The sequence below is a fragment of the Phoxinus phoxinus genome (genome assembly GCF_949152265.1).
Source record: "Phoxinus phoxinus genome assembly, chromosome: 8".
Taxonomy (NCBI): domain Eukaryota; kingdom Metazoa; phylum Chordata; class Actinopteri; order Cypriniformes; family Leuciscidae; genus Phoxinus; species Phoxinus phoxinus.
In genome coordinates this window covers 26,827,744-26,841,449 of record NC_136883.1, presented here as the reverse complement: position 1 = coordinate 26,841,449, position 13,706 = coordinate 26,827,744, and the positions used below count along the sequence as shown (strand labels likewise).

The following is a 13,706-nucleotide window of genomic DNA, read 5'->3' as shown; positions in this document are numbered from 1 at the left end:
AAAAAAAAACTATAAAAAATAATTGACTATGTATGTATATATATATATATATATATATATATATACATACATACAGGTGAAACTTGAAAAATTTGAATATCGTGCAAAAACTAATTTATTTCAGTAATTCAACTTTAAAGGTCAAACTAATATATTATATAGACTCATTACATGCAAAGTGAGATATTTCAAGCCTTTATTTGTTATAATTTTGATGATTATTATGGCTTACAGCTATCAAAAAATGTTCACGATATTCTAGTTTTGAATTTGGGGTTTTCATAAACTGTAAGCCATAATCATCAAAATTATAACATTATATATATATATATATATATATATATATATATATATATATATATATATATATATATATATATATATACATATATACAGGTGAAACTCTGACAAAAATTAATACCATGCACAAGTTCATTTATTTAAGTAATTCAACTTAAAAGGTGAAACTAATATATTATATAGACTCACTACATGCAAAGTGAGATATTTCAAGCCTTTCTTTGTTATAATTTTGATGATTATGGCTTACAGCTATGAAAACATTTTCACAATATTCCAATTTTGAATTTTGGGTTTTCATAAACTGTAAGCCATAATTTTAAAATTATAACAAATAAAGGCTTGAAATATCTCACTTTGCATGTAGTGAGTCTATATAATATATTAGTTTCACCTTTTAAGTTGAATTACTTAAATAAATGAACTTTTGCACGATATTCAAATTTTCCGAGTTTCATCTGCATATCCGCCTGCATACGTCTGAGTAAGTATTGCGTTTGCAGAAGTATTGTTACGTATACGTAAGCATTGTTGTTGAACTTCACTGATTAGTGAATTTAATGTTAAATTAGTTCAACGAATGCCGTTAAACATTTAATTAGTCCCAAAAGTTAGCCTTCGTTAATATGCAAATTAAGACGTGTTTTCTGATCGGAGGTTCCTGGACAAGAATATCACAAGTTTACATTTTAGACTAGTTCATATGCGGTTTATTGTCGAAGTAAAACCCGAAGGTGGTGGATCTTTGCCTTTTTATGTGTGATGGTCTTCCTGTCTACTGATCAAATTTTGCCATTGGTCTTGTATCCAGGGACTCGAAACACCACAGCATGTCAGAAATAGATGCAAGTTGCTGGTCTCACCCTTATGTGGCGAGATGTATTTTGTGAATGACCTCTGAACTGGCTTTCCTGTCAGTGTGGATGGTTTTGGCATCTGGTGACCCCATTTGTTCTGTGCATGATTCAGCTGCTCCTGTCTGTTCTAATTGAAGGGACGAACATTGCATATTCACCACCATAGAAATGCACACCAATAGCAGGAATAAATACCAGACTCTCACACACTAGACTCTAACATTTGTCCACATTTATGAGAAAGAGGAATATAGACGAAAGAAGATATTTACAGGAGTTGTGTTGTCTGCACCAATGTGGTCACCGGTCACTAGATTGAAGATGTTCACTGACCAACAATGTTTGTGTACGTTGTTCTTTCTGTATCATCACAAAAAGCGCGGTTGTTATTGACAACTAATATAAAATTGTACTTGCAGAATGCAGAATATACCAACTATGCATGATATGTAATGTGTGTTCCTTGCCAAGATTTCACACACAATACATGCTCATGAAAACGGTCAACCCACTCACTTTACTATAAACATTGTCATGACTCCATTTGCACAAAACACTAAAACACTTGGTGTCTGCCAGAACGTTGTGATTAATAAAATGTTGCATAATGTTTATTCAAAGTGGTGTTCTGGTATAAAAGGGACATTTTCACTGTGGAATTTTCACACCTTTTTTTGTGATGTCAGGCTTAAATTTGTCTCTAAAATACAGTAATGTTGAAATCTGCCTCGTAATAAAATCTCTTGCAGAAGTCTGTGTTGTTTCTTTTATGTGTTTTTTAAAGCGCATGAAATGGAAGAGGGAATTTAATTATATCAAAAAAGTGATAGAAAAAAGTTTAGAAATTTTCATTCTCAAAACTAAAAATGTAAATAACTGAAAATGTAAATAATTAAAATTTTGCTTATAATATAATGCGCTTTTGTTTTAAATTAAATTGTGACATTTCATGATAATTAAACAATGCAAAAATCTTAAATATATTATATATATATAATATATATATAATCTCAGTATGTATACAAATATATACAATTGTAAATATATTTTATAAATAAACAGTATATATATATATATACACACATTTTTGCATTGTTAAATTATCATGAAATGTCACAATTTAATTTAAAACAAAAGCGCATATTATGCAAAAAAAAAATTACATTCAGTTATATAAAGTTCAGTTATTTAAATTGTTTGCATAATATGATGAATATTATGCTAAAATATTTATTTTGCATAATAAATCAAAAAAAAAAAATTTAATTATATTCCGTTATATAAAGCTCAGTTATTTACATTTTTTGTTTTGAAAATGAAAATATCTACAAAAAAATACATAAAATACATAAAAGTAAACCGTCTGGAGGCAGTATTGAGAATTTCTGAAAAATAAAGTTGAGCTAACTTAAAAAAATAAGACAACCTATCACATTCAACTTCTTAAGTTAACTCAACTAATTTGCAACAGTTAAAATCAACTTAAATACTTTTGTTCATCTAATGAGGACCAGGTAATCTTCTGAACTTCAAATTTCTTGTCAAGACAACTAAAAAAACAAGTCGAGCCAACTTTTCAAGTTAGCTTAACTAATTTGGTCCAGTTAAAATCAACTTAAAAACTTTTGTTCATCTAATGAGGTCAATCTAAGGTCTTTTTAACTTCAAACGTCAAAACAACCAAAGAATGTAGCAATTCAAGCAAGGGGAATGTGCTTATTTGGCATGAAAATAATGTCACAATGCCAATAGGCTTTTTTTGCATTAAAAAAAGTACATTTTATCATAATTTGATATTAGAAATGAAATAATAAAAAATACTATTCATAATATTATTTTTCTTTTGATTTTGAGTTAAAATGTTTGTCATTCACTCATAGCATGCTTTATGGCTTAAATGCAATGCACTGCTTTCACATCATCAGTTTGAACAGTAACATTCACATGTTTTTTCTACTTCTTCCTGTATTTAGTATTGATTCCTCTCAGTTATACAGATTAAAAATTAGCAAGAGGCATTCCATCTAGAAGGTGAATGTGACGGTTGGTATTTGAATGAGCATAGCACCCGTTCACTCAGTACACAAGTCATAATAACGTCTCGTAAAACTGAAACACGGCCGGGAATTTAGTCTCTTGTAAGCAAGTCTTGATTGTTGCATAACTCTGGTATGTTATCCAAGTGGATTTTTTTTAGTGGTGTAATGGGTGCCATCATAAGTTGTGTCTATGAGCATGTTTGGTCTCGTGTGTATGAATAAACATTACAGGCAGGCATTGGATTAACAGGATTACTGAAGATAAACAGGATGGGGTAAATTCACTCAAACTGGGCCGCTCACATGACAGGACTTAAATTTAACCAGAGGTCTTGTGACTGTGACACTGATGGGTAGCTAGTGCGGCCCAGACAGGCATGCTGGGTCTTGCTGGACATCCTAAAGTCCTTTGTGATCTCAGACTGCAAAATATATGAAAAAGGACAGGTGTCATAAAATCAACATTGAAGTTATGTGGCTTTTAGTCGGTTCTTGTTGTTAACTAACATCATTACAAAAATAAAAAAAATACTTGAAATAAAATAAATATTAACTGAAATAAAATAAGTTTACATTTTTTATATTTTATTTTATTTAAAGTAATGCATTTTTTAGTGATAAACTTAATAAAATGTACAAAACTCTAAAACGCACAATGAAATTACTATAAATGAAACCAAAATATAATTTAAAATAGTAACAAAAACAATAATAGTGTATCAATAATTGTATTTATTTAATATATTTATTTATTTATTTTATTTTATTTTTAGAAAACATTTTTGTTTACTATTATTTTTACAAGATTTTTTTATTATTATGACAGTTTAACACATCTCGCCCAATTCTTAATACTGTAATATTTCTCAAATGATCTTCTTTTGTGTTCCGCAGTAAGTCACATAATATTGAAACAACATGAGGGAGAGTAAATGATGACCGAATCTTCATTTTTGGGAGAACTATCTCTTTCATACTCGTTTAAAACCCATTTATCTCATGGCATTATTTATGAAATTGTAATTGCCGTATAAATGCATTCATACCACTTCTGAGCTGCAATAAACATCTGTCGATTTTTCAGAGATCTTTAGACAATTCATGCAGCTTTTGAAAAAGATCATGGCTGTTGAAGCCTAAAAGTTTGTGTAATAAATTATATGTTGAATCAAATAAAAATGTACATCTAAAGCTACTTTTTTGTTAAATACTTGTCTATTTAACACAATAATGACTTTATCTTTTGGGGGTAGTTTCTCAGCCAAATTTGATTTAATTTCATTAATTAATCTGCACATTATGTAAATTATTCAGATGAAAATGTTTAATCACTTGACAACCCCATTTCAAAAATAATTATTTTGATGATGTTTTTTTACCGTGCAATACAATATTACACCAACATATTTGAGGCGTGATTGTGGGGGAAATTTGCTTTGAAATGCATGTTACTTAATGGCTATAAAATAGATTTTGCATGAAGTGAAAGACTTTTAAAATCCACTACATATAGACTGAAAAAAAAGTTCCTTGCATACAAGAGGGGTTTCCTGTAAAGGCCACATCATCAAAGACACAAACAACCACAGACAGCTGTTTCACTTTCAGCTTAAGTTTACAGCATGTGACTGAGTGTTGCATATACTGAATGGTCCAAACAAGTGACTTTTTGAAATCCATTGGTCAGATAGAGGAATGCGAATGTGACGGAAATGGGCCAGATTATATTTGGGGTCCGTGCAAAACTCATTTAAAAGCAAGTCTGTAAGATTTATGATTTCCACATTCTGACACCTCTTATATCAACCCACCGTGTTCACTCGCATCATAAGCAAAAGACTTCCTCCTTTACATTTGTTTTGATTTGTGAATGACTTTGTATGATCTGTTCGGCCTGATTCACTTCCTCGTCGAGAGGCTGGTCAGGAGGTATTTGATTGTGGAAGTCAAGTGATGCAGTTTGCCTTTCTTACTCACCATTTTGGTTGCTTACACAGCACAACGTTATACCACATATTCCCAGCAGGGATGTGATGCCTTCATCCCAGTAACCGCGCATGGAACGAGTCAGGGCAGTGTGTGAATGTTTCCATCTTTCTCCTGGGATTAATCAGGCTGGTATCAGTCCTTGAGGTGGTGATCTCACTATTATCTGGTCTGACTCCACAGACCGTACACATTTCATATCAGCAGAACACACCGTGTGAGATATGACAGTCCCACCCTCTCCAAGTATGTCAATGGAGGGTGTTTTGTCCAAACCCGTTTGACTGTCCTAATTTCCATCTAAAAAGAATTTCTTAAGAATGTTCCATCCACGTTTAATAAAAGGGTGAAATTTGACTATGGAAAAGATTGACTAAGAAATTCCTAGGAAAGAATGTCGGTCTTGGACTGGCGTGGGTAAATTATGACGTATTGTGATCTATAATCGAATAATTTTTGTTTTATTGACATTAATGTACTGTATTTTATTTCAATAATGATTTTCTTTAATATTTTGTACTTCAGTCTGCTAAACAATATTCACATCTAAATTATGACTTTATTGGTATATAAAATATACTCATAATTCAAAGCAGCTTTACAGAAAATGCATGAGAGGTTATTATCAACTGTCTAAGTTATGTATCTCAAAATGTACAAATTACAGTTAGCTAAAAACTCATTTATACAATGTAATAATTTAAGGCAGAAACAATGAGCTCATTAAAGTAATGAATACTTGTTTGTATTTCAGACACAAATGGAGTAAAAGTATTTCAAATGCATTGACTCTGGACAGATTCACATAGCAAGTGCCACAAAAGAATGCCAAATTCCATACATTCAAAAAAATTAAATTCAAAATGCAAATTTTCTTTGGTCTAAAATAAAATAAAATAAAAATACTACAGGGTTAATAAGAAATGATTGCGCTAGAGCACTGTAGTGACAGAATGAGAGTGCAGATAAGAATCTCACTTCCCTTTAACTTGCTGATACAAAAGGTCGTTTCGTAATAAGTCAGTTTGCATCTGAGCACTGGTGCATTTTTTTAGTGTAGGATTTTACCACTTAAATTTGGAAGTGTATGAACAAACACTATCTCTGTTGGTTTTGGTCATCTGCTCCGCACTGCCTCGGCTCATTCTGATAAAATATGTTGTCACTAATGCGTTAGGAAAGATTACAAGCACAATAACAATGTTGTCAGAGGCGGGGGAGTGTTCGTTTTTTTTTTTTTTTTTTTTTGTGACTGAGTCTTTGTTTAGAGTACGGGTGGCCCCGCTTGCTTCGGCCTCCCAAGAAATCTTGTGCACTTAATGCGGAATGAGAGTGAGCGGTCAGAAGTAGTATCCCAGTTGAATAAATATCTAACTCAAATGACCAAATGTGGGCCTATTTATTTTCAGACATTGACTTTAAGTCAAACAAAAGTCGGACGGAGGGCTGTGAACTGCAACACAATGAGGGGGATTTTAAACTTTGTAATTTTGCATAGTGTCAAGCTCAATTACTTTCAATATTCTAAATTATGACACATTTTGTGAATTCTCTTCCAATCTTCTCCAGACCATCATATATGTTTTTTGTAATAGGTGTTGAGTATATAAGATAAAGGCAGATTTAAACCAAAAGTTTAAAATGTTTTTTAGTCAGGTCGGGGTATAAGTTGTCACGTATATTTTATGTTTACGTTTTATACAATTAAGTTTAACAAACTACAGTTTATGTTGGCAGAAACAATGCTTTTATTTTTTATTTTTTTTATTTTTTTATTTTATTTTAATAGTTTTATTTGTCCAGTTTAAACAAGACACCTGAAAGGCTATTTAAAAAGCATATAACAAAATTTTGAATACCAATATAGAAGATATTTTTCTAATTTCCAGAAGATGTATGGAATCAGCTTTCCTGTATATATTTGACGTCTTATTCTTTAAAACAATCAGACAAAAAAAAAAAATTAGGTAAAAAAATGTGGATTGCCTATCCCCCCCCAAATCAATTTTTTATTCAGTTGAACTGGTTATATATTACTAAAGCTTGTGAACCACTGGACAGATGGCTCATCTTCATCAACAAAGAAGCCTTACAGAATGAATGTGTACAGAAAATAACAGTATGACATAAACCCTGTGTCCTCTATGGCAAGCTGTTTTAATATTTATTATTTTACATTAAAGCTGCAGTTACTTTTTTGTGTTCAAAATTTACTAAATTTATAATATAAATAATAATAAGCGAGTACATCATAAATCTGTTTTCCAAACCGTATTTTGTCCTATCCTGAATAAATATGGTACACCTAATAAGGGTTTATATTCTGACTATACAGATTGGTACGGGTCGTACCGCTGCGGAATAGCCCAATACCTGTGTGACTCGCATATTTACACTCTAATAAATAATGGGTTATAAACAACCCAATTTGGGTAATTTTTGGAAATCCAGCATTGGATTTAAATGTTAAATGTTTCACCCAACATGAGCTGTCTTATTTAACTCTATTTTTGAACATTACTATATTGCTGGGTTAAAATTAACCTAAAATGTTATGGTTGGACATTAAAAATACATGCAAAATTACTACAGTAAGAACACAGGCAACTGTAATAATCAAAAGGAACATTTACTAATAAGCACGAACACCCAGGGACGGACAAAAAGAGTAAAAACAACGTGTACTGTACATGTATGTGTATGTTTGCCAAAACCATCAGACTGAGTGTACTGTGCAGCCAAGAAACAGGCATTTAGAGCCTGTAATAAACACCAAAAGTTGGGAATCAACTATTGTAGCGGTTTTACTCTCTCCGTTTATAAGCACTCCTCTCAAGTGTCATATTCCACCTTGTTCAGTTCCCTCTCATCAGTCCCCGCTCGAGTGAAAACACTCCAGTTTCAGAAGAACATCTTCCATGCAGTCAGTTTCAAAGGTCTCTCTCCTCTTCGATTAGATTTCTTCTTTTTTTGCCACATATATTTCTGTCATAAGCGCAGCGAGCACTGATATGCTCATTTTAGGAGCCGCTTTTTCAGTTTCAGTTCCCGCTCACCAGTCCAGTTTTAAACGAACACGTTCCTCGCTGCACATTTGTAGTTCTCGATCTCTGCTCTGACTAGTTTTCTTTTATTTTTCACTCATATTCCTGGTCGCAAACACGGATATGCAAAGTGGCATTTGGTCAAACCAATCCAGCTTCCTTACCCAACAGTCTTTGGGTTGAAAAAAATAACAGCGTTTTTAGAGTGTAGGCTACTATTCATATTCATTAGACAATCTGAAGATCCCCATAAAATTGCAAAGATTTGCAATTTGTTTACCAGCAACAAGGGTATAGTTTGTCACTTTTGGGGTAGTGAGCAGTAAGGAAATAAGTACTAACATACAATAAATAAAATAATTGAACAATTAACCAGGAGTTCTAGTAGGCCTATAGGCTATAGTTGAAATAGTAGGCTAGTGACATTGAAAAGGTTACCATTAATAATTGAATTGCAAACCAGTAATTAAAGTATTTGCAACGTAAAATCGATACTAGTTATAGATATAAGAAATCATTGTTAAAACGGTCTGCCATATCCCCCCTTTTCTTTTCTCCATTTTGCGCGAGAGAAGGGAAGTGCGCGCTCCCTATCAAACTGAAACGCGCATCCGTTCGCCTCCCCATTGACGTCACTCCGGTATCACATGAACGAGGCCGGACCAATCCACACACAGCCCTGTCGAAGCACTCGGTTCCTCCACCGAGATAGGGAGGAAAAAAGACAGAAAAGGGAACCATGACTCCGAGCATCTGAAGAACAAATAAAATACGGCGAATTGAACACATTGTGGATCTTGTACCTGGTTATTGTTTCACATTTGGTGCGGGGAGACTGGAATAATATGCAGTGGAGAGAAGCGGAATGGATACGGCAATGGCCCGAACATATTGAATAGCTTGCGTTGCGCAAAGGAAAGACATTATACTTTATCGAACCTTCCTCATCTTGACGGGCTTTAATGGCTTCAATCCTCGCCGTCACCGACCCTTGTCTTTTCCGTACCACTGTTGAGGTCGAATCACGGTGAATCGCGTGAGCCTCTATATGCCAAACACGGGAACGACCATTATTCGGCCTCGAAATCAAAAGACAGCCAGCTGATCTGATCCAACGCCGTCGATTTTCGCTGAGGGGGATCATGGATTTTAACGGGAGCGGTGGGGGAAATGAGCTGCACAACAATCAGTTTTACCCGTTCGAAGAGAGCAAGCCTCTGCTGGGGGAAATGTCCGCGCCGCAGCCGGAGGGGAATAATAATCACAAAGCGGGGCCCTGCAGCAAGAGGAGCCTTTTACACAGCAGCAGCGGTATGAGATACAAATTGCTCCAGGAGGGGGACATCCAGGTGTGCGTGGTCAAACATCCTCGGACCTTCCTCAGTAAGATCCTCACCTCCAAATTTTTACGGAGGTGGGAGCCACACCACCTCACCTTGACGGACAGCAGCCTGCTCTCTGCCACGGTAAGAACCTCTCTGCAGGACTTGCTTTTTAATGGCCATATTTTAAACCGTTTAATATTGTGCTCAAGATTGTATACATGTTCTACTCAAAATAACGTTATAGCTAAAGTGGTGAGTGCATAAAATATTGTACTAGCATAATGGTAATTCTGAGACCAGCAGTAAACAAAAATACAGTTTTATTGTAGGCTATGTAACGTTACAACAATACAAAACATTAATAAAAATAAAAATGTATTCTGTCAAATTAAATAGATGGGTTTGTTAGATTGTGTGCCCCCCTTATTTAAATATTGAAGATGTCTTTAAAAAAATTAAATTATATATATATTTTTGCATAGCCTACATTTTAATTTATGAATGACATGTAACTTACCCGGAACCAATATTACATTAACAAATAATTCCGTTTTAGCATATTATCCAACACCATGCCAAAAACAACATCGTTTCTAGAAAATGTAGTTCATTTAGGGAAACTTTTACTCGAATTAGTCAAACAAATCCTCGAAAAAATGTATTATTCAGCGGATGTATTTCGAAATATATCTGGAAACACCGTGACGTCATAATAACAACAACTTAGCAGCTTCCTCTTCGTTGTTTCTCATTTTCCGGGTTTATAATGTGATTTGTCATTTGATGGGGGTCATTCCATGACATGTGTGCCTATTTACCGGTAATTTGAAAATATGTTTTTGAAGTAAATATCTTTCGGAAAAGTAAGGTAGTTGCATTGCGCCACCTCCAGCTAAATCTAACATTTTTAAATATTAAAGATTAGGTCATACCACTATAAGGTGTTTTTAGAAATATAAGGTGTGTTTAGAATGAGAATTTCATCCACCTGATATTGCTATAGATGTTTTCAAATATCTGTTATGTACTGTTAAAAATCATACAAATAGATCAAAAGACACTTGCCTTTAAAGAGTCATGTCATGGGAAGAATGATGAAATGATGACAGTTTGTTTATTTTAGTAATTCTACATCATTTAATGTAGGGGTGTTTTGATGGTAACATGGTTGACGCACAACTTTTTATTTCCCTTCCAATCTGAATTCCCATGTTTTTTTATATCAAGGAGAAGGTGGCTTGGCTATAAAAACAAAACATTAAAAGTTGGTGGCAGCTATGCATTTTTAAAGTCATGCAAGTAATAATTTAATAAATAAGTTTGTCATTTCCAAATACCATGATCAGAGGCCAGTGTATTGGAGAATTAATCATGAATAAAGATAGTAGGTTTTCATATTTAAAGACCCATGGTAACCCAACCCCCCAACCCTCATGACTCTCTTCAGAATTACTTTCATCATGAAATTAACTTTATTACAATGTTTGTGGACCTTTGATTGAAAACCCTAACTAGAGGAGGGTTTTTTTATCTTCTTGAAGGATTTGGAGCTACTATGTCCTGTATGCAGTCATGAAGTTTTTTTTTTTAGGTCAGCAGAGTTACTAACATATGTGAGCCTTTTTCAGGTGCATGATCCTCATCTGCATCACATGAGCTGTACAGTTTTTTTCAGATAAATTGGTGTAGAGATGCCTAGATAGGCTATACAATTAAATGTTTCAGAATTGAATTATTGTCAGCGGAGATGATGAACTGAATGATGAATTGAGTATTTACAACATTTAGTCACATTTAGACCATGTATCCTGTTATTCTTGTTATTTTTCTTGCTAATGTTTGTTTGGTCTCTGCTGATTTTAAACCTCATGATCTGATGCTTAGATATTTGAAAACATAACTGCATACATCTTAATTGCTGCTCAAGAGGCCTGTCAATGGAAAAGTAGTGTCGCGGTCACAATGGATTTACCCACCTGGGAGATTTCTGGGAATCCACTCGATGGCAGTTACTTTTTTCTTTTCTTTTTTTAAAGCGAAAACATAAGAAATTGCGCAGTGATGTTAGGTTACATGTGGAGAGGACAGTAATTTTTTACCCTCTGCCATGTTTCAGATGAGTAAATCGTATCTCAGATGTGCCAATGAATGAAGTCTCGTAGAGTCTCTTAGTTCAGGACATCCTGACAGCCTGCTCATTGGAGCCATCATCAAATGGCTGATTCAATTACAGGTTTAAATTTTACAGCTATATTTCATCGTTCTGATATGATCAAATTAGCCGTTGACTTCTTCCTGAAATGAATGCTTCAGAATGAATTAGATTGCTTGTTTAACAACGGTCTGACTGTCGGATGAAGCTCAGCCGCTGACACTGAGAGGCCCTTGGGATTTCTGAGGCTAGCTGAGATTAACCCAAGCCAAACACAGACCGTATGTTTATGTTTGCCCATTTTGCAGAGATTCATGTCGTTTGAAAGTGTAAACAAAACAAAAAAAAGAGGAAAAAAAGTTAGGATACTTTTTGTACTTTGACAGTCCTGTCACTCAATATTGGTTTTCTCCTAGTTTCAAGGTCTCTAATAGATGTTTAGCTAGTGACCCGTGTTCAGTTGACCGTAGCTAATGGAGGTAGTTGTCTGTGGCTAATGTTCTCTTTTGGCAAAGACTAGCCTGTTTGTGATTCTAGTGTGCATCGAACCATTGTGCTTCAGAAAGGGGGTCAGTATATCTACAGAAAGGCCTTATTGTTGATGTTAAGCATATAAAATGTTCGATTTTGATGGTTTGGTTTCCTCACCTGGTGTTTATCCTGCACAAACCGTGCCAGGGTGTCATTTAGGGTTGAAATTACATTATCTCGCTCAGATGTTCTTCAAACATTTGACCTCGCTTGCCTCGTAGATGTAGCACATGACGCCCGTTTGATGATAAGTGCATTATTTTCCCTGAAGATGCCGACTTTTTCCCACTTTCTCGAGATCTCCTGTGTTTAGCTAAGACTAAACATTTGGCGTTTTGATAGCTCGTTTTCGATAAGCGTAGTCAGCTCTGTGGAAAATGATCTCACTAGGAGATATGAAAGATGTGACTCACCCCTGTCTCTAAGCTCTCGGAGTCTAAATCATATTTGCGTAGCAGCATGCCATTATAAATACTTCCTGTCACTCATTTGTTAAAAAAGACATCAAAAGCCCTACCTCTAAAGGCACATTTATGGCGATGCCCTCAAGCACACCATTTTGTTTGTGTGTAGCAGGGTATAGTTGCTGTTCAAGTTAGATCCTGTTAATTAGATGAAATACCAGATGAGACAACAGCCCGTATAGACCATAACACATCTTTTGAATAAACATTGCACAGCTAGGTGAGACTGTTTTTTTTAGTGCCATGTTTTGCCATTTTGGGATCGGGTTAGATGCTGAACACCTGGGTACAGTACATGCTATTCTGGTTGTCTTGGTTTAGCTTGAGGACATGTTAACAAACTCGCATCAAACCGCATTTTGAGCAAAGCTGATGACTAAAGCTGAACAAGTCTGGTTGTGATGAGTTCAGCTAAATATGACCAGGTCAGGGGAAATAAACAAGTTACACTTATAACAAACCATTTAAACGGTACTGTTGGGCTTTCTGCTGTAAACAAACAGAGCTATGGTGATGACTGGGCACATAAACTATTGTGGCTCTCTGAGATCCCCTCGGCTACCATCCAAATATGCTCTGTAATTGAGATGTAGCCTAGGAGCTGGCTTTGTTTTTGTAGCACAGAAAAGCCATTAGGAGGACATTTTCAAACACTGGCAGGGTTTATTGTTTTGCATGTACTGAGTTGTTTGTGTCTTGATATTGCAGACATTTTTCATTGTTGTTGCTGTAAGGATGGATGGATGGAACCAGTTGGTTGATGAAATATTTTGAAGATATTTGCATTTGAGAGCGCAAGACACATGCGGCTTTGTCTGTGGCCGTCCACATGATCAGCTTCGGGGCAGTTTGAAGGCATCTTGGAATAGGATTCCCAACATTTTTTTTAACGGTTTTTAGCTAACAGTGTCAAATTGGTGCAGTGAGTAGGCTACTTGAACAACTTTGATAAAGTTTTGCTTAATATACAAGTTTGGGGGTTGTAAAATGTTGGGAAATTTTTTTTTT

General features: G+C 34.7%; 1 protein-coding gene across 1 annotated transcript in view; it reads left to right on the top strand.

Annotated features, from left to right (window-relative positions):
* Positions 1-8,836: 8,836 nt before the first annotated feature.
* Positions 8,837-13,706, top strand: part of cmip (c-Maf inducing protein) — a 28,473-nt gene continuing 23,603 nt past the window's right edge. The window contains exon 1 of the mRNA XM_079621108.1: positions 8,837-9,692. Coding sequence (XP_079477234.1) covers positions 9,369-9,692 — 324 coding nt within the window. The 5' untranslated portion in view covers positions 8,837-9,368. The remainder of the gene's footprint in view (positions 9,693-13,706) is intronic.